Below are 27,015 nucleotides of genomic sequence, written 5' to 3' on the forward strand. Positions count from 1 at the left end.
GCTAGAGGGGCGGGGCTTGGAGGGGCCGCAGAGTCACCTGACCGCGGGAGGCTCCGCGCGGGGTGGGTGCTTCTCGCTGCAGGCTTAGGGGAGTCGCCATGGTGAGTGCTGAGGGGCGGCGGGCCCCGGGCTGACCCTTTTCCCAGCCACTGCTTGCTCCCACCGTTTGGAACCGTGCAGGCGGAGTCGGGGCCCAGCAGCTGGGTCGGGGCTAATACCAGCCATGCTTGGCCTACGGGTTGGGGGACAGGCCGGGGAAGGCCGCAAGCGGGCCGATCCGGGATCGGGGGCGCGGCGGCGCCTGGCCATGGCCGTTGCTCTTTGAGGGGGTGTATTCGCTCCGTAGCTCTGAGAGTCAGTAAGGGCCTGCGAGCCCTCTGAGTGGAGTTGGCCTCTGCCCCGCCTTGAGGGGATCTCTAGTGCTGGGTCTGGGCGTCTGGCTGGAACGGGGGCGTACGGAGGGCCTGAGGCTCAGAGGTGGCGTTGGGACCCGCCCAAAGGCTGCTCCCTTGCTGACGGTTCCACCTTTGTGCCTGGTAGTGCTTTCGTGTCCCTTTCTTCTGCAAGAAATACCTTCTGGAGGGTCCTTAATAGTGCCCGGGCCTTTTTTAGCCTCATAGGCCTCTTAGATTGCAGTGTGTGTCAGAGAATTCTAGGGACTGGCTTAGGTGAATTTCCTGGAAGGACTCATACTATCTGATATCCATTAATTCTGAGAGACAAAAAAGAGACTGCTTGTTTCCTTTAACATTTGTTCTTTGGGCGCCCTGGCTCTTTTACTGACTTCCCCATTGATAAAATCCAGGTCTCTTACTTACTGGAAGTAGGCATTCTCCTTAGCGCCTCTCCATGCTGGCAGCAAATCGTGGTGTAGCTGTTGGCTGGTGAACTTGAACTTCCTCAAAATGTGAATCCTTGTGTCTCGTTTCCCCAAACGCAAGTTGTCACTTGCATTTTATTAGCGTTTGACATAGCCTGTACTGTATAAATAATGTTTTTGCATGTTGGTGTACAGTATCAGTTTTAGTTATCTCACTATTCAGTTTGTGTAGACAGGCTTGTCAAAACCTGTAAGCCTGGAAACAGGCTTCGGTTTAAATGCACTAATGCCAAAAAGCAAACTGTTTGACATATATTGCTTTCATATGATATGATGCTGTACGAGGTGATTCTGCTTATTTCTCTGAATTCTTATTTAGGAATTGATATAAGAATGGTGCAAAAATTATACTAGCGTTTGTCTGTTTCTCAACATTTATGGATTGCCATTTATAGTGTTTGTAATAGAAAAGCAGCTACTTGAGGATCTCTTATATATCCCCGTTCTGTGCGTGAGGAACCAGTTTGGAACAGTGAGGGAGACACCCTGTACTGTCCTCACGAATTTGACTGGGAAAGAAAACTGCAGTAGTAGTCTTGTCACAACCACCGTCTCTGTGACTTGGGCAAGTCACTCATTCTTCTTTGAGTCTCCTTTTTGCGTCTGAAAATAAATGTTCTTTTTTTTGGCCCTTCCCAATTCTAAAATCTAGGATTCAGTTCAATTTATCATGCATCTTGTGTGTCTTATGTCATGCACTGTGCTGGACACTGAAAACGTAGCCCATGCTTTCAAAGAACTTAAGAGTCTAGCAGAAGACATGTTTACGGAACTTAATGTAGTACAGTTTGAGTACTGAGGACAGTCCGTCAGTTCAGTGCTGTGGGGCCATGAAAGGAGAGAAGGTTCTGGGGAGTATGGGAAAGATTACAGGAAGTAACATGTGAACTGAGATTCTGAGGACAGTGAGTAGGAATTTTCTAGGTGGAGAAGAATGTGTATTGCTAGTAGATAAAGCTGGGGGAAGTAAACGGTCATGGTGTGTGCCATCATAGGATTCCTGGGGAAATTTATTGGTAAATGAAATTGGAGATGCTGGTGTTAAAATACATGTTTGGATGTTCCCATCCCTTCATTGTGCTTAGTTCTCCCTACTTCAGTTGCTATTTTGTGTCTTTCCGTCATCTTAAAAATAGTGTTTCATTAACATAATGAAATTCTGTATCTTTGTGAGATGTGTTATTTTCATTTTATAGTTGATTAACATTGCATTGTTTGATTACATCTATCTTGAAAACATCTATGTGAGTGGAGAGATCAACAAGTCTCTAGGATGGTTGTAGATAATTGCTGGTATCTATGGGGAATATAATAATGATGGGAACACTTAGGTGGATTGCTTATTACTAACTGCTAAGCAATTTTCAAGCTTTATCGGTGTCATTTCACTTTATTACTCATAACAATGATACAAGTATTTCTATTATCCTTGTTTGCTGCAAGAGGAAATGAAAGCACATTGTTTGAATTGGAACTAGTTTTATAAGTGATATGTTCATAGTGACCTTTGTTTTCTCTGCACCTTTTAACTGTAGACTTGTGAGGGCTATTTGGCTTGAATGTGTGGGGTAAAAGGGGCCTAATCACAAATGTTAATTTGATCTTGACTCTAGTGTTTCCATTTTTCTCTGATATATATAACTGCTATGTACAGAGTCATTTGTAAATTACTTTTATGAGTGAGGGGTCATTGGTTACCTAATTTGTGTATAGTGAAATCGTGTTCATGTTAAACTGACTTGTTCAGTCCCATACTTGGCAGGAAGGGTTTCTAAGTGTTCCTTTAGAATAGCCAGCTGCATTGTCTTACAAGTAATATGTAAAAGTACAATTATTTATTATAGCTTTATCTCTTTATTTTCTACATTTTGTATATATACTTTTCTATTAATTTTAAACCCAGTTGGTACAAAATAGAAAAAATTTACTAATTGGCTTACAGATTACTGAATCTAGTCAGTTCTATACAAATATTTTTGAATCGTTTGAAATCTGTTTATAGGCCTTCCCAGATGGCTCAGGATAAAGAATCCACCTGCCAATGCAGGAGACACAATGCAGAACCCGTGTTTGGGTTCGCTCCCTGAGTTGGGAAGATCCCCTGGAGAAGGAAATAGCAACCCACTCCAGTATTCTTGCCTGGAGAATCCCATGGACAGAGGAGCCAGGGGGACTACAGTCCATGGGATTGCAAAGAATTGGACATGATTTAGAGACTGAGCATGAACCCAGCCTTTTTATAACCACACTTTTATTTGCCATATAATTATACACAGTAGCCAAAAGGTAGTTCAGTTCAGTTCAGTCGCTCAGTCGTGTCCAACTCTTTGCGACCCTGTGAATCGCAGCACGCCAGGCCTCCCTGTCCATCACCAATTCCCGGAGTTCACTCAGACTCATGTCCATCGAGTCAGTGATGCCATCCAGCCATCTCATCCTCTGTCGTCCCCTTCTCCTCCTGCCCACAATCCCTCCCAGCATCAGGGTCTTTTCCAATGAGTCAACTCTTCGCATGAGGTGGCCAAAGTACTGGAGTTTCAGCTTTAGCATCATTCCTTCCAAAGAAATCCCATGGCTGATCTCCTTCAGAATGGACTAGTTGGATCTCCTTGCAGTCCAAGGGACTCTCAAGAGTCTTCTCCAACACCACAGTTTAAAACCATCAATTCTTCGGCACTCAGCCTTCTTCACAGTCCAACTCTCACATCCACACATGACCACTGGAAAAACCATAGCCTTGACTAGATGGACCTTTGTTGGCAAAGTAATGTCTCTGCTTTTGAATATGCTATCTAGGTTGGACATAACTTTCCTTCCAAGGAGTAAGCGTCTTTTAATTTCATGGCTGCAATCACCATCTGCAGTGATTTGGGAGCCCAGAAAAATAAAGTCTGACACTGTTTCCACTGTTTCCCCATCTATTTCCCATGAAGTGGTGGGACCGGATGCCATGATCTTCGTTTTCTGAATGTTGAGCTTTAAGCCAACTTTTTCACTCTCCACTTTCACTTTCATCAAGAGGCTTTTTAGTTCCTCTTCACTTTCTACCAAAAGGTAGTACTATACTCAGATATCCATCAGCGGATGAATGGATAAACAATGGTATATACACACAATGGAATATTATTTAACCTCAAAAAGAAGGAAATTTTGGATCTCCCTGGTGATCTAGTGGTTAAGAATGTGGTTAAGAATTTGCCTGCCAATTCAGGGGACACAGGTTCGATCCCTGGTCTGGGAAGATTGCCACATCTTCCACATGCCACTGGGCAGCTAAGCTGAGAGCCCTAGAACCCGTATCCACAGTGAGAGAGAAGCACCACAAGCAGAGAGTAGCCCCCGTTTGCCACAACTAGAGAAAGCCCACTGAAAGCAATGAAGACCAAGTGCAGCCATAAATAAATGAATTAAAGTTTTTAAAAAGGACATTTTGACATATGCTACAACATGGATGAACCTTGAAGATGTTATGCCAAGTGCAATAAACCAGACACAAAAGAATGGATGTTGTAAAATTCCCCTTATATGAGGTCCTAGAGAAGTCAGGCTCTTAGACAAAGAAAGTGGTAGTTGCCTAGGGCGGGAGTGGGGTGGGAAGTTACTGTTTATTGCTCACAGAGTTTCCCTTTGGAAAGGTGAAAAAGTTCTGGAAATGGATGGTGGCAGTGGCTGTACAACAGTGTGAATGTACTTAATGCTGCTGAACTGCACTCTTAAAAATGGTTAAAACGGAAATTTTACATTGTGTATGTTTTACCACAATAAAAATTTTCTAACATACACGTTTCTAATGTGTATGTTTTATCACAATAAAAATTTCTGCTTATCTCAAAGCTGGCCTTCTGAACCTAGTGAAATCCATTGATTCTAATAATTGTTAAATCTATTGCATCCAGAGATAAGGAGCCAAAAAACCCAAACCGTTGCTTGGTCTCAGAGAACTAGCCCATGATGAATAGTGAATTTCATTAAGTCAGAATCCTTAAATGCACATGCTCCTTGTCAGCATTTTACACTATTAGTTTTGTTGTGTGAGTTAGTGTTCAGTATAAAAGATACTGAACTTTTTCTTTGATATTTATTTATGCTTATGAAGAAGTATGCCCTAGGGAAACTCAGTTTCAAAACATTTTTACCACCCAAAACGGAAACCCTGTACTCTTTAAGCAGTTACTCATCCACTGTCCCTCCTGGTAACCACCAGTCTGCTTTCTGTTTCTATGGATGATTTTCCTATTCTGGATGCAAATATACCTCATTTTATTGTGCTTTGCTTTACTGCATTTTTTTTTTCCAAATTGAAAATTTGTGGCAATCCTGCATCTAGCAAGTCTTTTTGGTGCCATTTTTCTAACAGCATTTGCTCACTTTGTGTTTTTGTGTCACATTTTGGTAATTCTCACAGTATTTCATACTTTTTCATTATCATGTTTGTTATGGTGATCAGTTGTGATTGTTTTGAGGTGACACAAACTGTACTTACATAAGTCTGCAAACTTAATTGATAAGCGTGTATATTCTCACTGCCCCCTGACCAGCTCTTCTCCATTACTCTCCCTTTTCTTGAGCCTCCCAATTCCCTGAGATTCAACAGTATTGAAATTAAGCCAATTAATTGCCTTACAATAGTCTCTTAAGTGTTCAAATGAAAGGAAGAGTTGAAAGAGTTCAAGTGAAATCAAAAGCTAGGAATGATTAAGCTCAGTGAGGAAGACATGTCCAAAGCTTAGCCTCTTGTACCAAACAGTTAGCCAGGTTGTAAATGTAAAGGAAAAGTTACTGAAGAAAATTAAAAATGCTACTCCAGTGAACACATGAATGAGAGGAAGGTGAAACTGCCTTATGGTTGATATGGAGAAAGTTGTAGCGGTCTGGATAGATGATCAAACCAGCCATCACATTTCCTTTAGCCAAAGCCTAATGCAGAGCAAGGCCCTCTCCAGTTCCGTGAAGGCTGAGAGAGGTAAGAAAGCTGCATAAGAAAAGTTTGAAGTTAGCAGAAGTTGGTTCATAAGGTATATGTAAAGAAGCCATCTTCATACCATAAGAATGCAAGGTGAAGCTGCAAATGCTGATGTAGATGCTGTAACAAGTTACCTAGCAGATCTGGATAAGGTAATTAATAACGGTGGCTACACTAAACAAGGACTTTCCTTGTAGACAAAACAGCCTTCTATTGGAAGACAATACCATCTAGGACTTTCACAGCTGGAGAGAAGTCAATGTCTGGCTTCAGGAACAGGCTGACTTGTTAGGGGCTAGTGCAGCTGATGACTTTAAGTTGAAGCCAGTATTCATTTACTCTTCCTGAAATCCTAGGGTCCTTATGAAGTAGGGCCTGTGCCCATAAATGGAAAAACAAAGCCCGGATGACAGCATATCTGTTTCCAACATCGTTCACTGAATGTTTTAAGCTCACTGTTGAGACCTGTTGCTCAGAAAAGAAAGGATTGCTTTCGAAATATTAATAATCATTGATTACGTACCTAACACCCAAGAGTTCTGATGGAGACATACAGTGAGATGAATATTGTTTTCCTGCTAGCTAACACAACATCCATTCTGTAGCCCACAGATCAAGGAGTTATTTTGAATTTCAAGTCTTGTTATTTAAGAAATACATCTCAGGGATTTCTCTGGTGGTCCAGTGGCTAAGACTTGGCGTCCCAATGAGGGGGCCCAGGTCCATCCCTGGTCAGGGAACTAAATCTCACTTAAATCTCACATGCCACAACTAAGAGTTCACATTGCCACAGCTAAAGATCCCGCATGCTGCAGCAGAGATTGAAGATCCCACAGGCCGCAACTAAAACCCAGTGTAGCCAAATAAAAAGATTTCAGAAGGCTGTAGCTGCCGCAGATAATAATTCCTTTGATGGATCTGGGCAAATTGAAAACCTTCTGGAAAGGATTCACTATTCTAGAAGCTATTAAGAACGTTTGTGATTCAAAGGAAGAGGTCAAAAAAATCAACATACACAGGAGTTTGGAAGAAGTGGATTCCAGTCCTCATGGAATGACCTTGTTTGGTTGAAGACTTCAGTGGATGAAGTCTTCAAAGTGGTCTTCCACCACTTTGAAATGTGGTGGAAATAACAAGAGAACTAGAATCAGATGTGGAGCCTAAAGATGTGACTAAATTGCCAAATCTCCTGGTCTAAATTTAACAGATGAAGAGTTGCTTTGTATGAATGAGTAAAGAAAGTGGTTTCTTGAAATGAACTCCACCCCAGTGAAGATGTTGTGAAGACTGTTGAAAATGGCAGTGCAGGATTCAGAATATTACGTAAACTTAGTGAATACAGCAGGGCAGTTTGAGGGGCTTCCCAGGTGGCACAGTGGTAAAGAATCCACCTGCCAGTGTAGGAGATGCAAGAGAAGCAAGTTTGATCCCTGGGTCGGGAAGACGCCCTGGAGGAGGAAATGGCAACCCAGTCCAGTATTCTTGCCTGGAGAATCCCATGGACAGAGGAGCCCGACAGGCTACAGTCCAACGAGTTGGACATGACTGAGCTACTGAGCACACAGGGTTTGAGAGAACTGACTCCAATTTGGGAAGTTCTCTTTGGAAGGACTGATGCTAAAGCTGAAACTCCAGTACTTTGGCCACCTCATGCGAAGAGTTGACTCATTGGAAAAGAGTCTGATGCTGGGAGGTATTGGGGGCAGGAGGAGAAGGGGACAACAGAGGATGAGATGGCTGGATGGCATCACCAACTCAATGCACGTGGGTTTGGGTGAACTCCGGGAGTTGGTGATGGACAGGGAGGCCTGGCGTGCTGCGATTCATGGGGTCGAAAAGAGTTGTACACGACTGAGCGACTGAACTGAACTGAACCATGGGTAAAATGGTATCAGACGATCACATGCTACAGAGACATCGTTCGTGAAAGAGAGAGCCAGTCCATGAGGCAGACTTTATTATTGTCTTATTTTAAGAAATTACCACAGCCTCCATGACCTTCAGCAACCACCATCCTAATTACTCAGCAGCCATCAACATCAAAGTGAGACCCTGCACCAGCAAAAATTTGCTGAAGGCTCAGATGATGGTTAGCAGTTTTTAGCAATAAATTATTTTTAAATTAAGGTATATATATTATTTACTTAGACATAATGCTGTTGCAGACTTAATTAATAGACTACAGTACAGTGTAAACATATGAAACTGAAGAATTTCTGTGACTCAGTTTATTGCAATATTGCTTTTGTGCTGTGGTCTGGAACTGAACGTGCAGTTATCTCTGAGCTATGCCTTAATTTCATATCAGTGGAGTCCCACAATGTGTGGTCTTCCATGTCTGATTTCATTTACTTAAATAACCTTTTTGTAGTTCATGTAGCATCTGTCAATACTTCAGTCCTTATGATTGAGTAATATTCCTTATATGTATATAGCATAATTTGTTTATCCATTCATCTGTTGATTCTTCAGTTGCTTTTTATTAAAAACATAATCTAAAACCAGCTTACTCATTCAGACAGTGAACATTTATGAAGCATCCATTATGTGTCTGGCAATGTGTTGGGTTCCAAGGATGTGAAAATAGCCATCATTTATAGTTATAATGTGATGCCTGCCGTAGCAGAGGTGTAAACACAGTGTTTATTCAACATAAGGATGGAGTGGTTAATTCTGTTCACAGGTAGATCTAATTCATTTTGCAAGCAGATTTTTCTGATGGCAAAAAGAAGACTGTACGGATATATTTTGTCCATTATAACTGTAGCTGTATTTGAAATGATACGGTAGATCCTTGAGGGAGTGTACTCTCTATGGTGTTCTACTACAAGTCACTGTCAACAGTTTTAGCTATTTCATTTCCAAGCTGTTTAGTCCCTCATTATATATTGCCCAAGAGGATATGTGTTCTCGTAAACTAGTTCCTTGGTCTTCCTAAGAATAGACTAAGATGCAGATGAAAGGTAGCTTTTAGAGATTTGGGTTAGACTACTTCACCACCACAGATTGGTTATGTTCTAGGTGGATTTAGAGTGTATTAGGAGAAGGCAATGGCACCCCACTCCAGTACTCTTGCCTGGAAAATCCCATGGACGGAGGAGCCTGGTAGGCTGCAGCCCATGGAGTCGCTAGGAGTCGGACTCCACTAAGTGACTTCACTTTCACTTTTCACTTTCATGCATTGAAGGAAATGGCAACCCACTCCAGTGTTCTTGCCTGGAGAATCCCAGGGACGGCGGAGCCTGGTGGGCTGCCGTCTATGGGGTCACACAGAGTTGGACACAGCTGAAGCAACTTAGCAGCAGCAGCAGAGCATAGGCAGCCATAAACCACCACCTTCTATTTCTTTGAAGACAATCTGCTACAGGAATGTTGAGTCAGTTTCTGAGAAGACATTCTCTGTATCTATTAGTTTTCTCCTTCAGCAGTCTTATGCTATTAACTTCAGTAACGGCACGGCTCTCTGTTCAGTTGTCAAAAATTGAGAAATGAGTCTGAGATGTAGAACTGGAATGAACCTTATGTGAAAGCTTTGTAAATGTAAACTATGGCTGGACCTATAAAAATAACAGATTTGCTTGACGAGAGTTCTAATGACACATTAATGGGAGATTTAAAAAAATTTTTTTTAGCCTACAACACAGCAGTCACCGCAGGATGAGCAGGAAAAACTCTTGGATGAAGCCATACAGGCTGTGAAGGTCCAGTCATTCCAGATGAAGAGATGCCTGGTAAGATGACAGTGTGAGAGGCACAGTTGTAGTCTGCGTGTTCCTGGGAATGTTAGGCTGTGTTTTCTAAAGCCTGTGGCACTACTGCTCTGGTAAATCTAATATTCCGCCTCAGCTCCCTCAGGCGCTATGTGGAGCAGTTTCGGTAGATAGCCCTGTTGAAATATTTATTTACCTTTATACTTGTGGTTTGAAATTGTCTGTCTTCCCTACCAGAATGTAAGCTCCATGAGGATGGGAGACCCTGCCTTCTATTTACGCATCACTGTATTATCTCCATATCTGACCTGAACTACTGGCCTCATCCTCCAAACCTGAGGAGTACTTGACATATAATAGTTGCTTAATAAATATTGGTTTAATATGCTTTCAATTTGAATTGTTCAGCCTTTCCCCTCTATCTTGAAGGCTTTTATTTCTGTCCTGAACAGATACATTTTTTTGCAAGAACTACCTTAAAAACTATTCATATTCTGAAAGAGTAGATTATCTGTGTAGAAACTATAGATTCTCTGGAATAAAATTTAATAAATGGAACCAAATAGGCTGGTACTTAAATTATAAGTTTCTGTATTGATGATGATGATAATATCTTGCCTTTGTAAAGTGTCTTAGAGTTTCTAAAGCTTAGTAATAATATGCTCTTTTAACCAGTTGTATCTATTGTATTATTTTTCTTGCAAACCAGTTTGTAAAAACAAAACTCTTGGAGTGGAGAAAATGGGTGGCATGGAGCTTGCTATTGCTTGCTCCTGTCTCTTTCTGTGTATGAACAGTGTTTCTGTATCTAAAGGAATTGTCTATGTTTATGTCTTAAGTGGGGCATATGGACATTGTGAGGAGAAAAGCATACTTAAAGAGTAGTCATTCCAGACATCTCTGAAGAGTGTTTAACCTATGACCAAGCCATTGTCAGAATAGTAACTTTCTTTCAAAAGAATCAGTATGCCAATTTTCTTGCTTACAGGTAAAAGATAAATTAATGGAGCTATAGTTTAATAGTTGCCAAGACTGTAAAGATTTGAGTTATTGTCAGGAAGCTTGTGGTCCTAGATAAATGAGATTTGCTAAGCTTTGCAGCCTGGTGAGGAATTACGTTATCTTACTCTTTTCAGTAAAGTGAAGGCAAGGTGAAATTAAAACTTGATTTTTATGTGATTAAAATAATTTAGGTGCTGTATACTTTTAAAACTGTGAATAGATCCTTGATTAAAATTTGTATAGCCAAGTTAAATGTTTATTTAAGCATTCTCACCAACGCTCTTGGTTTTTCTGTAGGACAAAAACAAGCTTATGGATGCTCTGAAACATGCTTCTAATATGCTTGGTGAACTGCGGACTTCTATGTTATCACCAAAGAGCTACTATGAACTTTGTATCTTTTGAATGTTGAAGAACATTTTGATCATACTATTTTCTTGATAAGGCTTATTTGCTTGTTCCCTAGGTTTTTTGGAAGTTGTATTATTTCTCATTGTCTTAATCAAGTAGTACTTCTCCCTGCAAATGTGCTGAGAAGAGTATCAGAAACACCTTTTTTGTGCTTACACTTCTTTATGTGGCTTGTTGTTATATTTCAGTTTTCAGACTACTCATGAAGGATATTGAAAGTATTAAGCAAATGGTTTTTTAATGCTAAGATTTTGTCAAGCTGGACTCTGACATGTAAAGGACATCAATGATTTGCCATTTCAAAACCCTTAAGTAGTCTCACAGGCAATCTTATTTTTATTGTTTTGCTTTACCAGACATCTTTAAAAACCCTTAAAGTCAGGAAAGCCCAGAAGAAGTTCTGTCTTGTCTTAATGTAAACATGCTTTCTTACATGACTAACATTTAGGAAATTTGCCCAATATAGGAGTTCCCTGGTGGTTGAGTGGTTAGAATTCTGGGCTTTCACTGCCATGGTCCAGTTTCAGTCCCTGGTTGAGGAGTTAAGATCCCACAAGCTGTGGGGCATGCCCCCTGCCCCCAATAAATAAAGAAAAAACTGCAATACCAAGAAAAGAAATTTGCCCAATTTAATGAGTCCAACAAGTTGTAGAGTCAACATTCTTAGGTTGACTTAGCTTTAAATCCTTAATGATAACTAAAAGATATGGCTATTTCTGATGAACTGCACTACTTGGAAGTTTACCTGACAGATGAATTTGCTAAAGGAAGAAAAGTGGCAGATCTCTATGAACTTGTACAGTATGCCGGAAACATTATCCCAAGGCTGTAAGTTATTAAGATTCTGTGGGCTTTTATGTCTGCATTTCCCACTTTGTGTTACATCCTTTAAAATCAGTGGGTTTAAGGTTATTTAATTTCTTAACAAATTGAGGTTAACATTTTGATAGTGATTTTTTAAGGCTGTGAAGTATAAATAACTATTTATTATAGATTATTGAAGAACTTTGAAAATAGAAAAAAAATGGACATATTCTAATTTCCTGACTACTAGAAAAGTTAATATCGTGACAGTTGTGAGTCCTAATGTGTTTAAAGGTGATATTATAAATAAATGGAAGGGTGTCCGTAAACAGTTACATTTTAAATTAGATGATATTTTCTTTATTGTGTAGGAGAAAACCTGCTTCCTGTCTTGTTTATTTCATGTTTGTATATATTGTGTTTGAATATAGTCAAATTCTTGAGTATTTTATTTCTAATCAAATGTTGCCTCATTCCTCTAGTTACCTGTTGATCACAGTTGGAGTTGTATACGTCAAGTCGTTTCCTCAGTCCAGGAAAGATATTTTGAAAGATTTGGTAGAAATGTGCCGTGGTGTGCAACATCCCTTGAGAGGTCTGTTTCTTCGAAATTATCTACTTCAGTGTACCAGAAACATCTTACCTGATGAAGGGGAGCCAACAGAGTAAGTGGTTTTCTTTCTTGATTTAGGTGTAGTATTTTTATTGTTGTTGTTGTAAAACATATAAAAAGTATAGAAAAGTATATAGAAGAAAATAAATATCAGTAATTCTCCTACCCAGAGTCAGCCACTGGTAGCATTTTGCTTATAGATTTCCTTTGAGATACAGTATATGTGATGTGATATAAAATGTACTCTTATAAAAATTATGTGTAGATTATTAAAACCTGCTTTTTTAATTTAGCATAACTGAGAGCATTTTTCCATTCCATCAGATACTCTTTGAAAATAAGACTTTTTAAATGAGCTACATTTTGAAAATTGTATTTGTGATAAAATAACGAAGTATGTTTAACTTTTTTTATGAGCTAGCCAGTTTTCATATTGTTTCTTGAATGTCTAATCAGTTTTTATAATTTAGCAACTTCTAGTTGCCCCAGAGTATAAGTGATTTTAATTATCTGTGCACACAAATTATATATTAACTCCAAAATGGGTGGGGTTGGGGCGGGGAAGCCATTCAGAGAGAGCTGTGTCTTATGCAACCAGTATTCTAGCATCCGAGTCCGTTGTGCTTTTATCCCACAAAGATGGCAGATGGTCTGTATCCAGTTGGGTGAACTAGTCACATGACAAATTCCCTTGATTGAGGAACTTATTTCCCTTTTTAAAAAGTTTCTATATTCATTTATTTCTTATGTGTATATTTTAGTTGTTTTTAGTATATCTACATCATTTCCTTTTTAAATGAAAAGCTATAATAAAACTTTAACCATGCATATGACAAAAATTTAAATGGTGTAGAAAAGATAAAAATTTAACAGTGTAGAGAAGACGGTGAGGTTATTTGCTGTGTTATGATATGATTCAGTTTTTGAGTATTAGTAATCAGCAAAAAGTTTTGAAAACTACTAATTTCCCCATCTTAGGAAATGTAAAAATAAGCAAGAAATACTTGGTCTTTTACCTTACAGAACTTACAAAGTTTACAGTTCAATTGCAAACATAAAATACTCAATAATAAAATGAGTTAACAGTGACACAAGTGTCCATTTTTTAAGGCTTTTTGAATTAATGGAATACAATTCTAAGAACAAGTTTAGTTGGCCCAGGAAAAGGAGTGGTTAAGTTGCTTCAGTTGTATCAGACTTTTCATGACCCCATGGACTGTAGCCTGCCAGGATCCTCTGTCCGTGGGATTCTCCAGGCAAAAATACTGGAATGGGTTGCCATGCCCTCCTCCAGGGGATCCTCCCAACCCAGGGATTGAACCCACATCTCTTAGATTTTGGGTTCTTTATCACTAGTGTCACCTGGGAAGCCCCAAAAGGAGTGGGGGAGCATTTTGTCCCTCTAAACTTGAACTGCATCCCCTCCCTGATATTCTTTTCTCTCTTCCTCTTGAAATTGAGCATTAAGACAGTGTAGTTGAAGATGTCTTTCATGAAGCGTTTGGTGTATTAAAGAGGTAAAAAGGAAATGCACAAAGAAGAGGAATAGTAGGAAATTGTTCCTATATTTAAATACTGTGTATAAAGATTTTTCCAACTGTTTCTTTGCAGTGAAGAAACAACTGGTGATATCAGTGATTCCATGGATTTTGTCCTACTCAACTTTGCAGAAATGAACAAGCTCTGGGTTCGAATGCAGCATCAGGGACATAGCCGAGATAGAGAAAAAAGAGAACGAGAAAGACAAGAACTGAGAATTTTAGTGGGAACAAATTTGGTGCGCCTTAGTCAGTTGGAAGGTGTAAATGTGGAACGTTACAAACAGGTTTATATCTTTTTACTTCTCGTCTTTTCTTATGTCATGAGATATATAAAGTCTGATTTTTTTAATTAAAATATTTAAAAAATAATATTGCATTGACAGTTGTTGATCAAAGAAGATTTAAATAAACCAAAAGATATATTTGAGTCTGTGTTTGTGGATTGGAAGACTCAGTATTATCATTATCAAGATACCAGTTTTCTTTACATTGAGATTTATTTTACTATAGATTTACTCTAAAGCTACAATAAAGTAATGTGATATTGGTGAAAGGGATAAATAAATACATCAGTGGAGAATAAATCAGGAATTAGCAAACTTTTTCTTTAAAGGACCAAATAGTACTTATTTTTTGGTTTTACAAGCCATATAGTTTGCAGCTGTTAAATTCTGCCAGTGTAGTGCAAAAGCAGCCGAAGATAATGTGGAAAACAATATACGAAAATGGTCATTAAACTAGATTTGCTGACCCCTAGAAGAGATGATCCAGAGTAGACTCACGTGTATATAGTCAATTATTGTTGATAAGGGTGCAAAGGCAACCTTTTCAGCAAGTGATTCTGGAATAATTGGACATCTGTATGCAAACCAAGCCTCTGAATTGCGACCCATTCTCATACTATGCAGAGGAACTCAAAAAAATTTATCAAAGTCATAAGTGTGAAATTTGCAACTGGAATTTTTAGAAGAAAACACAAAGGAAGTCTTTATAACCTTGGATTAGGTAAGCTTTCTTAGGACACAGAAAGTACAAATCATAAAAGAAAAAATACCAATGAAATGGACTTTGACTTTTACAAAATAGAAACCCAGAATGTTTTTTTTAAACATTCTTTTGTAAAATTTTACAGTTTAGAAATTAAGTATGGATCAGGAAAACCTAAAATATGATTTTTAAGTTAGTAGTACAAATATGTTACTGGAGAAGTGATTTAAGATTTTGAAAATAATTCTTTAATTCTTAAAATCTTTTTTTTCTTTCAGATTGTTTTGACCGGCATATTGGAGCAAGTGGTGAATTGCAGAGATGCTTTGGCTCAGGAATATCTCATGGAGTGCATTATTCAGGTAGATGAGAACATTTCAGGTTTTTGAAGAACTCATTTTGTATTTCATTAATTTTCTTTGTTTTGGGGGGAAAAATCTTGATTGAAGAGAGATTAAGCTTTCCTGAATGAATCCTTTTCTCCTATTAATATAATAACATGGTCTTTGTATTGATGGGTTTTTCCTCCCAAAATATAGGAAAGAGTAACCTCCAAGTTGTCTAGGTATCATTAGTTTTAATTTAATTGTAGATGTACTTTGGTTAACAGAATATTTCTTTCTGGGGTTATGTTTAGAGAGGCTTGAAAGTGGTGTATTTGCACGTTCTTGTATAATGTTAAGATGAATTTTTTTCCCCCCATAAATATGAGCTTTAAATATTAAGTCCAGAATATAGTAGAAAATGCTTTTACTAATTGATTTTTGCTAGTTGATTTTAGTAATAGTTGATTATCATTTGATTTTCAGGTTTTCCCTGATGAATTCCACCTTCAAACTTTGAATCCTTTTCTTCGGGCCTGTGCTGAGTTACACCAAAATGTAAATGTGAAAAACATAATCATTGCTTTAATTGATAGGTAAGAGTTTCCCGTATTGAAGGGTAGATGTTCTGACTTTTGAATAGTGAATTTAAAACATTTTTGTGAATTCTTTTTTACATCTTTATTAATGATTTTGATTTAGTTAACATTAGTTCTGTAAATGTGAGTATCTACTAAGTACTTGTCTGGCTTACTCATGAGAGACGTTTAGCTCTTAGTTGAACAGAAGGCATGGAGATAATATTTTTAATCTATGCATTTAATTGGTGTTTAAAGACATTATACAGTCCCAACATTTAAATTTTATAAATCCATTTATCACCAAAGAGCAAACCTTGTGTTTTACAATGATGAAAGTTATCTTTCAGAGGGAAACAATTTGATCTGGAATCTTTATCAAGTAGACATAAATATAGATAATTAAGAATGTTCAAGTAATCACTCTGTTCCTGCATTTTTTTAAAGAAGAGTTTTCAAATACTCAGGATAAACAGTAATGATAACGGAACAAGCATTGTTTTGAGTAGTTTAAGATGTGGTAAATAGAAGTTAACTTGACTGCTTTTGGAATTAGTTGTGTTTTAAACTTTACGGTAGTAAAAATGCAGTGTCGTAAAATTATCTATGTACTTTTTACATTTTAGAGATTCCTTTTTATAATCATAGCTGTTGAATACATTTTGTCATGTTAATACAGTTCTGTCCATGACTACTTAAGTAGACTTCAAAGAATTGGACAGAATTGACCTGTTAAAAATCTGGTGCATACGGTATAAAGTAAGAATGCGGTGAAAAAGGCATCGTCGGTAAAACTGCTCCATTAAAAAGGAATTGAGAGAAAAGCTGAAAGGGTGAAATGTCATCCATGATCCCACTGCCCCAATCCCTGTATGTTTTCAAATAAAGAGTATTTTCTTTTTTAGATTAGCTTTATTTGCTCACCGTGAAGATGGACCTGGAATCCCAACAGATATTAAACTTTTTGACATATTTTCACAGCAGGTGGCTACAGTAATACAGGTTTGTATGACTTTCTTCCTAAGTTCTAAACACTTTCAAAATTCTCAGCTGATAGTCTTTTAGTAATTGTTTAAAACAAATTCCATGGTTTTCTGAACATTCCAGTCTAGACAAGACATGCCTTCGGAGGATGTTGTATCTTTACAAGTCTCTCTCATTAATCTCGCTATGAAGTGTTATCCTGATCGTGTGGACTATGTTGATAAAGTTCTAGAAACAACAGTGGAGATATTTAATAAGCTCAACCTTGAACAGTAAGTCAAACATTTTTATAAAAACCTTTGTAAAACTTTTTTGTCCCAGATTTGTTTTCCTTTTGCAATTATTTTTTTAAATGTTAGAGTTCATCTTGTTTTTTAAGCATCTGTTAGATTGACATGCTTAGTACTAACCAGGGCAGAAAGTGGCAGCCAGTTGCTTGGTTGTGTACAGTGATGAGGTAGTGGCACTCACAGACCATAGGCATCTTTAGAGACCCGTGTCTCCATTCAGACCCCTTTGTATAACTACTTATGGTGAGTTAGTATTTCCATAAGTAGTTTCCAACAGATGAGTCAATTATGAAAAAATTAGGGATCCATGTATGTATTTAAGATGTGAAAATTATATTGGTTTAAATTTTTTTCTATTTTCAGCTTTGATTTTGATTTCAGGCGTGGTATGAATATTCTCTTGTGTACTTGCATCTTCCTCAACTATGCTGTCCTAGACCTGTTGCATCCTCTAGGGGCCGCTTGCACAGTTGTGATTTTATTATCTTTTTCCAGTAGTCCCTTTACTGTCCCATCCTCCACTGCTTCTGAACATGAGTCAAGCTAGGCCCCTCCTTGCCCTATATTATCATTTCATCTCACATAATCTTTTTGTTTTCCATCTCTCTTCCAGTGGTTTAGTTGCATCTGGAAGATTTATTTTTTCTTTTACCTCTTTTTCTTTTTGTCACTCTCATCTTTCGTGTGAATCAAAAAAACATTCCAGATCTTAAATAAATTTTGTATCTTTATCTTCCCCACTAAGTGAGTTTAAAAGTAAAATTAGACAGAATAAAGAATTCGAAGTCCCAACCTCTAAAGGTCTTATAAATGCCTGGATATTCCTCAGTCACCCTGGAATGTTCCTAATTTTATCCTGCTTTTCCTTATTCACCAACATCTGATGCAGAAGAAATAATTTATGTCTTATGTATTATGTTCTTCACTTGCTAGTTTTGTGTGGATTTTTCGTCCTGAATATACAGTACTTATTGACTGCCCTAGAAACCTAACTCAGAGAAGGCAATGGCACCCCACTCCAGTACTGTTGCCCGGAAAATCCCATGGATGGAGGAGCCTGGTCGGCTGCAGTCCGTGGGGTCGCTAAGAGTCAGACACGATGAGTGACTTCACTTTCACTTTCTACTTTCATGCATTGGAGAAGGAAATGGCAACCCACTCCAGTGTTCTTGCCTGGAGAATCTCATGGACGGAGAAGCCTGGTAGGCTGCAGTCCATGGGGTCGCACAGAGTCAGACACAACTGAAGCGACTTGGCAGCCAGTGTTCTTCCCTGGAGAATCCCAGCGACGGTGGGGCCTGGTGGGCTGCCGTCTATGGGGTCGCACAGAGTCGGACACAACTGAAGCGACTTAGCAGCAGCAGCAGCAGCAGAAACCTAACTACCACTTAAAATACTTCCCTTAGAAATACCACATTCTGGACAGTCTTTATAACTCCATGAACAACCTGTTCGTGAATTGTAGACCAGCATAACCTACTGTATCTATAGGACTTGAATAGATGAATAAATGTGTGTGTTTAGGTGGACATCTGATAGACCTCTCTTGGAAGTCACTGGGGTATTTTGGGATGGTGTGATTCACTTCACCCATCTCCTTTAATATGTAAATGAACATTTTCAAATTTTTATGAATCAAGTGCTGTTTGTGTATGTCAGAGGTTAATTTACTCACTAAAGGACCGCTGTTTTTCTTTTGGCAGTATTGCTACCAGTAGTGCAGTTTCAAAGGAGCTCACCAGACTTTTGAAGATTCCTGTTGACACTTACAACAATATTTTAACAGTCTTGAAATTAAAACATTTCCACCCACTCTTTGAGTATTTTGACTATGAGTCCAGAAAGAGCATGAGTTGTTACGTGCTTAGTAATGTTCTAGATTATAATACAGAAATTGTCTCTCAAGACCAGGTAAGAGAATACTGATAATGCTATATATTTAGAAAACAGAGACAATGTAGTTATGGTTTTAGACAATGAGACAGACACATGAGATGGGAGGGGAAGGTCATTTACTACTAAAAAATAGTTATAAGTAGCTTATTCATTATATAAATAAGATGGAAGATGTATAAAGAAGAAAATATAAAATAACTATAATCCCACAGGAAGAGAATACTGCTCTTAATTAACATTTGGTCTGTCTCTTTCTAGACTTTTATCTAGATGTGTACCAACATGCATGCACTTTCCTAAAGAAAAAAGGAATTAAGTTGTTGATACGGTTTTGTAACTTTATACAACTAAAAGCACTTTTGTCAGTGGCGTTACATGCTGATTGTTTCACCCTAGTCGGTTTCCATGTCTTCCATACTACAGGTGGATTCCATAATGAATTTGGTATCTACACTGATTCAGGATCAGCCAGATCAACCTGTAGAAGAACCTGACCCAGAAGACTTTGCTGATGAGCAGAGCCTTGTGGGCAGATTCATTCATCTTCTACGATCTGAGGACCCTGATCAACAGTACTTGGTATGAATTAACTCTTCTTATACCCCTTCAACAGCTTCTTGTGAAATCATATGTAGATGTGTCTCAAATAGTTTAATCCAGCTTGTGGTATTAAAAGGTTTCAAAAGAATTGAAACTGAGTAAGAGATTAACTGGACTTTTACTTTATGGTTAAATGCATTAATTGTAAACTTCTGGAGCTTATGAAGAACAAGTTGGTTGCTGTAATTTCTTCTGAAGACTTCTTAGAAATTGTAGAAAAGTCTATCTTCCTTTAGTTGGGTATCCATCCAATAATCATTCCATGTTTCTTTTCTTTCTGAACTGTTGCTTTTAGAATTGTTCAGTTGTTTTTCATAATAAACTTTTAAAGTATGAGCAACAACCTTTATATTCAGTTGTGTTTGTGTTTCCAAGGTTTGCAGATAGAGGTTGTGTTTGTTGGCCACATTAAAAATGTGTGAAGACTTTAAAATTGTCTTTTTCTTAACCCCCTTTTCCTGGCAAAAAACAATCAGATGAGATTCTCCCTTTGTCATTAGTCCTTAATAAACCTTTGTGAAATGAATGAAAAATATGTTGCCTGAGTAGGATATTGGTGACTAATACTGGATAATTTATGAAAGGTGGCACAGATAGTGGCTTAATTATTGTTTGGGCAAAGTTGTCTAACCATTGTTGGATACATGGGACTGTGAGTCTGTTGTAATGAAGAACACCTTAATTTGAGGATGAGCCCTGACTTCTTGTGTTGATGTTGTCATAGTTGACACTCTTGTACTCCTTCATAACCATTGTGAAAAAGAAGCTGATTCCTGTCTGTAGTGCAGTAGTCTTCGACTTGGCTTAGTGTCAAGCAGTCTGTGCACTGCGTGTGATCTGACCTAGTGGCTGGCCTGATTGTTCAAATGTTTTAACTGATTCCCTTATGTTTCTGTGTCATGTACATACCTGGCCTATGTGGGTTTTCATTTTTCGTTACAAACCAAAGTAGAAAGTGTGCTTTCCACCTGTGACCAGTTGGTTATACCATGTAAAGAAACACCTTTAAGGTGAGGATCGTTACCTTTGACTTTCTCAAGGGGGAATGCATTCTCTTCCTACCCATCTACCATCATCAAAGAAATTTACAAACTTGAATGTGTCACACACTGTGTCTCCACGTAGTAAAAAGTATTTCATGAATTCTTGTGGTTTTCTGAAACAACCAGATGTTTGTTTCCTAATGGCTCTTTTAAAGTTTATTACCATTTTCCTTGACTTAAAGGCAAGTCGCTCAGTCGTGTCCGATTCTTTGTGACCCCATGGACTGTAGCCCACCAGGCTCCTCCATCCATGGGATTCTCCAGGCAAGAGTACTGGAGTGGGTTGCCATTCCTTGACTTAAATGGTCTTAATATTTTCCTGAAGTAAGAGGCATGATATACCAGCAATATGCATATTTTTTATATTATAATAGTAGCCAGTATTTTGAGTACATGCAATGTGTTAGTACTGATAACACTTTACATCTGTTATTTGGTCTTCCCAACAACCCTGAGAGTGAAAATTAAAGTTAAGAGAAGGTAAATGGTAATTTTCCCAGGGTCACACAAATAGTGTTAGAATGTACATTTAAATGTGTCCAGCTTCAGAGCCTGTGCTCTTTATCAACACAGCATGCTTTTTACATGTGTGTGTGAAAATATATTTAAATCTGTATCTGCCCCTGACTACCTCTGTAAGTTAGGGCAAGTTATACAACCTCTCTGAACCTCAAGCTTTCCCCCATTTGTAAGATGGGCTTCCCTGGTGGCTCAGACAGTAAAGAATCTGCCTACAATGCAGGAAACACGGATTCGATCCCTGGAGTAGGGAATGGCTATCCATCCAGTATTCTTGTCTGGAGGATTCCATGGGCAGAGGAGCCTGGCGAGCATCTGTCTCTTGGGCGATGGTGATGACTTGGCAAGAAAAGAAATGTAAGAGTATACCATAAAACTGTATTCAAAAAACAGTAGCAATCATCATGATTAGAGCTCTCATTTAATTTTATAAATAATTAATTATAGTTTCTGTAATTACAGAAAAGATTAATGGGTTTTGTCTCTTTGTTTTGGTCAGATTTTAAACACAGCACGAAAACATTTTGGAGCTGGTGGAAATCAACGGATTCGCTTCACACTGCCACCTTTGGTATTTGCAGCTTACCAGCTGGCTTTTCGCTACAAAGAGAATTCTAAAGTGGTGGGTTTACTTTTAAGTATGTCACTAATTTTTTCCTCTGTGTGTGTATTTTACTTTATTATGCTAGAAAATTTCAAACATGTACAAATACAAAATGGTGTAGTAAAATCCCAGTTTCAATAACTCAATTCATTACTAGTCCTGTGTTAAATATTACTAATAGTGATGTTGATTACATACTAGTTGAAGGAATCACATTAAAAAAACACTTAGAAATGAAAGATTCGAACAGTTTAAATGATGCTGAAGCTTTTCCTGTGTCTAAAGATCACTTGTGAGAGAGACATTGGTAAGTTTTTCACAGAGTGACTGAGAATGCTTTACTTTTTCAAGAATGATTTTATTTTCTTGGAGTCTTTATAAAGTACAAGTTCTAAAGTGAGGCAGTAGTCTCGTTCAGAGGTTACAGTACATAACAAGTAAGATCTAATATTGGAGAAACATTCTCATAATGGAGAAACAATAATTAATAGAGAAACAAGGTATAATCATGACATAGCATGCCTTTGGCCAGTTTTTATAAGACCGGCCTGTCATGTAATTCCTTTTTTCCCAGTATTTTATGGATACATGTTTGTAAATGTAACGATAAAGAAACCAACTAGCACATTACTATCTGCCATACACTGTGCCAAGGACTATAAACTTGGATTATTGCATTTATTCCTTGTAAAAGTCTGTGACAGTTACCCTCTCTTAAAGATGAAAAGAATCAATTGCTTTAACATGAAATTTGTATGGTTAAACATGGATAAAATATTTAACCTCACTGGTAATTATAATAGTGAACTTATTTAAAAATCAGACTGGTAAAGAAAAAAGAAAAATGTTCGGCAATGGCAATGGTGTGATGTGAATTCATTCTCATCTAGTAATGGTGAGAATGTGAATTACTGCAGTCTTTCTAGAAAACTCTGGCAGTATGTAACTACAGCCTTAATAAACCCAATATTTCCACTTCTAAAAATTTATACTAAGGAAAAAATTACGGACTCAATAATGCTTTGTGTTTATAGACGATTTGTTATATTACATTTATTTCCAAGAGAAAGTAAATTATGCTGTATCCTTTTTATGGAATATTTTCTAGTGATTCAAATGATTTTAAATAATTTTAATATCATGAGGAAAATCATGGTAAAATAAGTGAAAGAAAAGAAGTTGAATACAAATTACATGCAACACTGAGCCCAATTTAACTCTTCTCAGTAAGTACTTTAAAGCAGAAAACAAAACCATACCCAGAGGATCCCAGTTACATAATATTTACATAGGAAAAAGAAAGGAAGACATTAACATCAGAATGTAATTAGTGATTATTGCTGGGTGGTAGATTTAGGAATGGTTTTAAAGAATTTTTTAAAAATTCTTTTATGTATTTTCCAAATTTTGTCCAATTTGGGAATATGTTGCTTTTTCTGATAGGAAAAAAAAATACCAAATATATAAAAATTGCAAAGCCAGTGACCTCAGATGGTGGTTTTGAGAAGGCATCCTGCTTGATCTACTTGTGGACTCCACAAGGGACCGGAAGATAGTAGGAAAACTGTGAACTCAGCTTTTACCACTTTTCCTATTTGTTCCATAAAAGTTTTATTTAAAATGAATATTCTTAAGCAAGTTAATCTTGAATTTAAGGTAATTTAAACTATTTTTTCTTTTTTTTAGGATGACAAATGGGAAAAGAAATGCCAGAAGATTTTTTCATTTGCTCACCAGACTATTAGTGCTTTGATCAAAGCAGAGCTGGCAGAATTACCCTTAAGACTTTTTCTTCAGGGGGCTCTAGCTGCTGGAGAAATTGGTTTTGAAAATCATGAAACAGTAGCATATGAATTTATGTCCCAGGTGATGATCTGCTCTCTTTCTGGGATGAATCTGTTTGCTTTGTTCAGTCACTTGTTATGTTAATGATGTTAAGTTATGTTATGTTATGTTTTATGTTAATGTGGTGGTACACACGGATTTACTCTTAAAATTAAGCACCCCTTTCCCACCATCTTATACTGTGCTTCTTAATACTGTAGTTTTATTGACTGGTTTGGAGCAGAAAAATTGATCAGAATTACTGGACACTGCTTCCCTGGTGGCTCACACGGTAGAGTCTGCCTGCAGTGTGGGAGACCTGAGTTTGATCCCTGGAGAAGGAAATGGCAACCCACTCCAGTATTCTTGCCTGAAGAATCCCATGGACGGAGGAGACTGATGGGCTACAGTCTATGGGGCCACAAAGAGTTGGACACGACTGAGTAACTAATCCTTTCATACTTTCAATGAGCTTGAGGATTTTCAAGTGTGTCATGGTAAAACTTTCATGAGGAAAAAAAAAATCCCTTTGATAATTCAGTTTGGAATCTCTAGATTAAAAGTTAAAGCAAGTTTCTTTGTTGCAACTTGTCAGCATCTTTGTCTTATGGCTCTCCAAGGGCACATGTATATTCTAATCTGAACTACTCACAGGATGAGGCTTTGATGGGAAATAACTGGAAAATGCTCTAATACATAGTCTCTAAAGGTCATTTCTGCTCTGTGTGCACCAGGCGTTTTCTCTGTACGAAGATGAAATCAGTGATTCCAAAGCACAACTGGCTGCCATCACCTTGATCATTGGTACTTTTGAGAGGATGAAGTGCTTCAGTGAAGAAAACCATGAACCCTTGAGGACTCAGTGTGCTCTTGCTGCATCCAAACTTCTGAAGAAGCCTGATCAGGGCCGAGCTGTGAGCACCTGTGCACATCTCTTCTGGTCTGGCAGAAACACAGACAAAAACGGAGAGGAGGTAAGATGAGAGGTCGTTCCTGCCCAGCAGTGTTACAGGAGAGAGGAGCATTGATAGGGAACACTGCTGTGGTGGTGTGCCTTGGAGGTGAAATAGGTAGAGTGCTTAGACACCTGACAGGAAATCTGATTTGTTAAATAAAATGAACAGTAATGTATAGAGAGTTACATCCTGTGGTGAAGCCTCCACTTTGAGGATTCTGCAATGTAACAAGTTTGTACCACTTCCTTTTAAAAATACACAAAATAAATATAAAACACTTAATATATAAATATATAAAACAATATATTTGTTTTAAAATATTGCTGTGTACTTTAAAAAGTGAAGAGGATTTAAATTTGTGTCCTTTTAAAATATGAAAGAGCCATAGTAGTGTGTTTATTTCTTTGTGTGAAATGGGACATTTGTAATTCATTGGTCTCTTTAATATTCTTTAATACTCGTCACTGCCTTTTTTCTAGCTGCATGGAGGCAAAAGGGTAATGGAATGCCTAAAGAAAGCTCTGAAAATAGCAAATCAGTGCATGGACCCCTCTCTACAAGTGCAACTTTTTATAGAAATCCTGAACAGATATATCTATTTTTATGAAAAGGAAAATGATGCGGTAAGTGAATAGTAAATTGTTGTTAGTGAAATAATGTTTTCTTTTCCTGTTCTTAGGTTTGACGCATATAAAAGTTTATCATTCTGATACTTTCTTTTTTTGTTTACAAGGGTCAGAGTTTGGAGAGTCCACTTAGTTGGTCTCTTTCATTCTCTAAAGTTCTCTGTCTATATGGATGGCATCTAAGAAAAGAGCTCCCTATGTGCAAGAAAATTCTTATCTCTTTTGCTTATGAATATTTTATAAAAATAGTTCAGTCACTCAGTCATGTTTGACTCTTTGCGATCCCATGGACTGCAGCACACCAGGCTTCCCTGTCCATCTCCAACTCCTGGAGTTTGCTCAGAACCCATGTCCATTGAGTTGGTGATGCCATCCAGCCATCTCATCCTCTATCGTCCCCTTCTCCTCCCACCTTCAATCTTTCCCAACATCAGGGTCTTTTCTAATGAGTCAGTTCTTCGCATGAGGTGGCCAAAGTATTGGAGTTTCAGCTTCAGCATCAGTCCTTCCAATGAATATTCAGGACCAGTTTCCTTTAGGGTGGACTGGTTGGATCTCCTTGCAGTCCAAGGGGCTCTCAAGAGTCTTCTCATCACCACAGTTCAAAAGCATCAATTCTTTGGCACTCAGCTTTCTTTATAGTCCATCACATCCATACATGACTACTGGAAAAACCATAGCTTTGACTAGACAGACCTTTGTTGGCAAAGTAATGTCTCTGCTTTTTAATATGCTGTCTAGGTTGGTCATAACTTTTCTTCCAAGGAGCAAGTGTCTTTTAATTTCATGGCTGCAGTCACTATCTGCAGTGATTTTGGAGCCCCCAAAATAAAGTCTGTCACTGTTTTCCCATGCATTTGCCATGAAGTGATGGGACCAGATGCCATGATCTTCGTTTTCTGAATGTTGGGCTTTAAGCCAACTTTTCACTCTCCTCTTTCACTTTCATCAAGAGGCTCTTTAGTTCCTCTTCACTTTCTTCCATAAGGGTGGTGTCATCTGCATATCTGAGGTTATTGATATCTCTCCTGGCAATCTTGATTCCAGCTTGTGCTTCTTCCAGTCCAGCATTTCTCATGATGTACTCTGCATATAAGTTAAATAAGCAGGGTGACAATATACAGCCTTGAGTTACTCCTTTCCTGATTTGGAACCAGTCACTCTCTGTTTAAAAAAATAAAGAATTTACAAATGCTGAATAGTATTTATCACAAGTATAGAGTAATTCCCAAATAAGGGATTGATCAATATTTATAGGTTAAATAAAATGTTGCTTTTGTTCTTTTACAGGTTTATGAAGTTCTTTTTTTCCATTAAGTATTTTTTGTTTGTTTGTTGATATTTTAGATGAATAGCCAATAGTTTTTCCTGAAGCCAGGGATCATGTTCTCACATCTCTTTTTTTTTTTTTTTTTCATAATTATTCTGGTAACTTCTAAGAGTAACAAAAGCTCTTCAAGATGTCCGTATTAAATGACATTATCTTTTATGTTACATACTTGACTGTGAAATTGTATGTATTCTTTTATAGGTCACTATTCAGGTTTTGAATCAGCTTATCCAAAAGATTCGAGAAGACCTCCCAAATCTTGAATCCAGTGAAGAAACAGAGCAGATTAACAAACATTTTCATAACACACTGGAGCACTTGCGTTTGAGGCGGGAATCACCAGAATCTGAAGGGCCAATTTATGAGGGTCTCATCCTTTAAAAAGGAGTCAGGCTCCCATCTTCCTTTCCATGCACATCCAGTAAGGGTTTTATTATACTAGGCTTCCCTTCCATAGATTGTGCCTTTCAGAAATGCTGAGGTAGGTTTCCCGTTTCTTACCTGTGGTGTGTTTTACCCAGCACCTCCGGA

At 37.9% G+C, this 27,015-nt stretch overlaps 1 protein-coding gene across 1 annotated transcript; it reads left to right on the forward strand.

Annotated features, from left to right (window-relative positions):
* Positions 1–16: 16 nt before the first annotated feature.
* VPS35 (vacuolar protein sorting 35 homolog (S. cerevisiae)) lies at positions 17–27,009 on the forward strand. The gene is made up of 17 exons (XM_010843913.1): positions 17–101; positions 9,476–9,574; positions 10,853–10,949; positions 11,671–11,794; positions 12,253–12,435; positions 13,995–14,208; positions 15,190–15,273; positions 15,721–15,830; positions 16,718–16,814; positions 16,920–17,068; positions 18,790–18,997; positions 19,406–19,561; positions 21,644–21,766; positions 23,435–23,614; positions 24,307–24,546; positions 25,008–25,151; positions 26,686–27,009. The coding sequence occupies exons 1-17, from the start codon at positions 99–101 to the stop codon at positions 26,863–26,865; spliced, it is 2,391 nt and encodes a 796-aa protein (XP_010842215.1). The 5' UTR covers positions 17–98; the 3' UTR covers positions 26,866–27,009.
* The last annotated feature ends 6 nt before the right edge of the window (positions 27,010–27,015 follow it).

This window comes from Bison bison, unplaced genomic scaffold, assembly GCF_000754665.1.
Source record: "Bison bison bison isolate TAMUID 2011002044 unplaced genomic scaffold, Bison_UMD1.0 scf7180017864192, whole genome shotgun sequence".
In the NCBI taxonomy this organism is placed as follows: domain Eukaryota; kingdom Metazoa; phylum Chordata; class Mammalia; order Artiodactyla; family Bovidae; genus Bison; species Bison bison.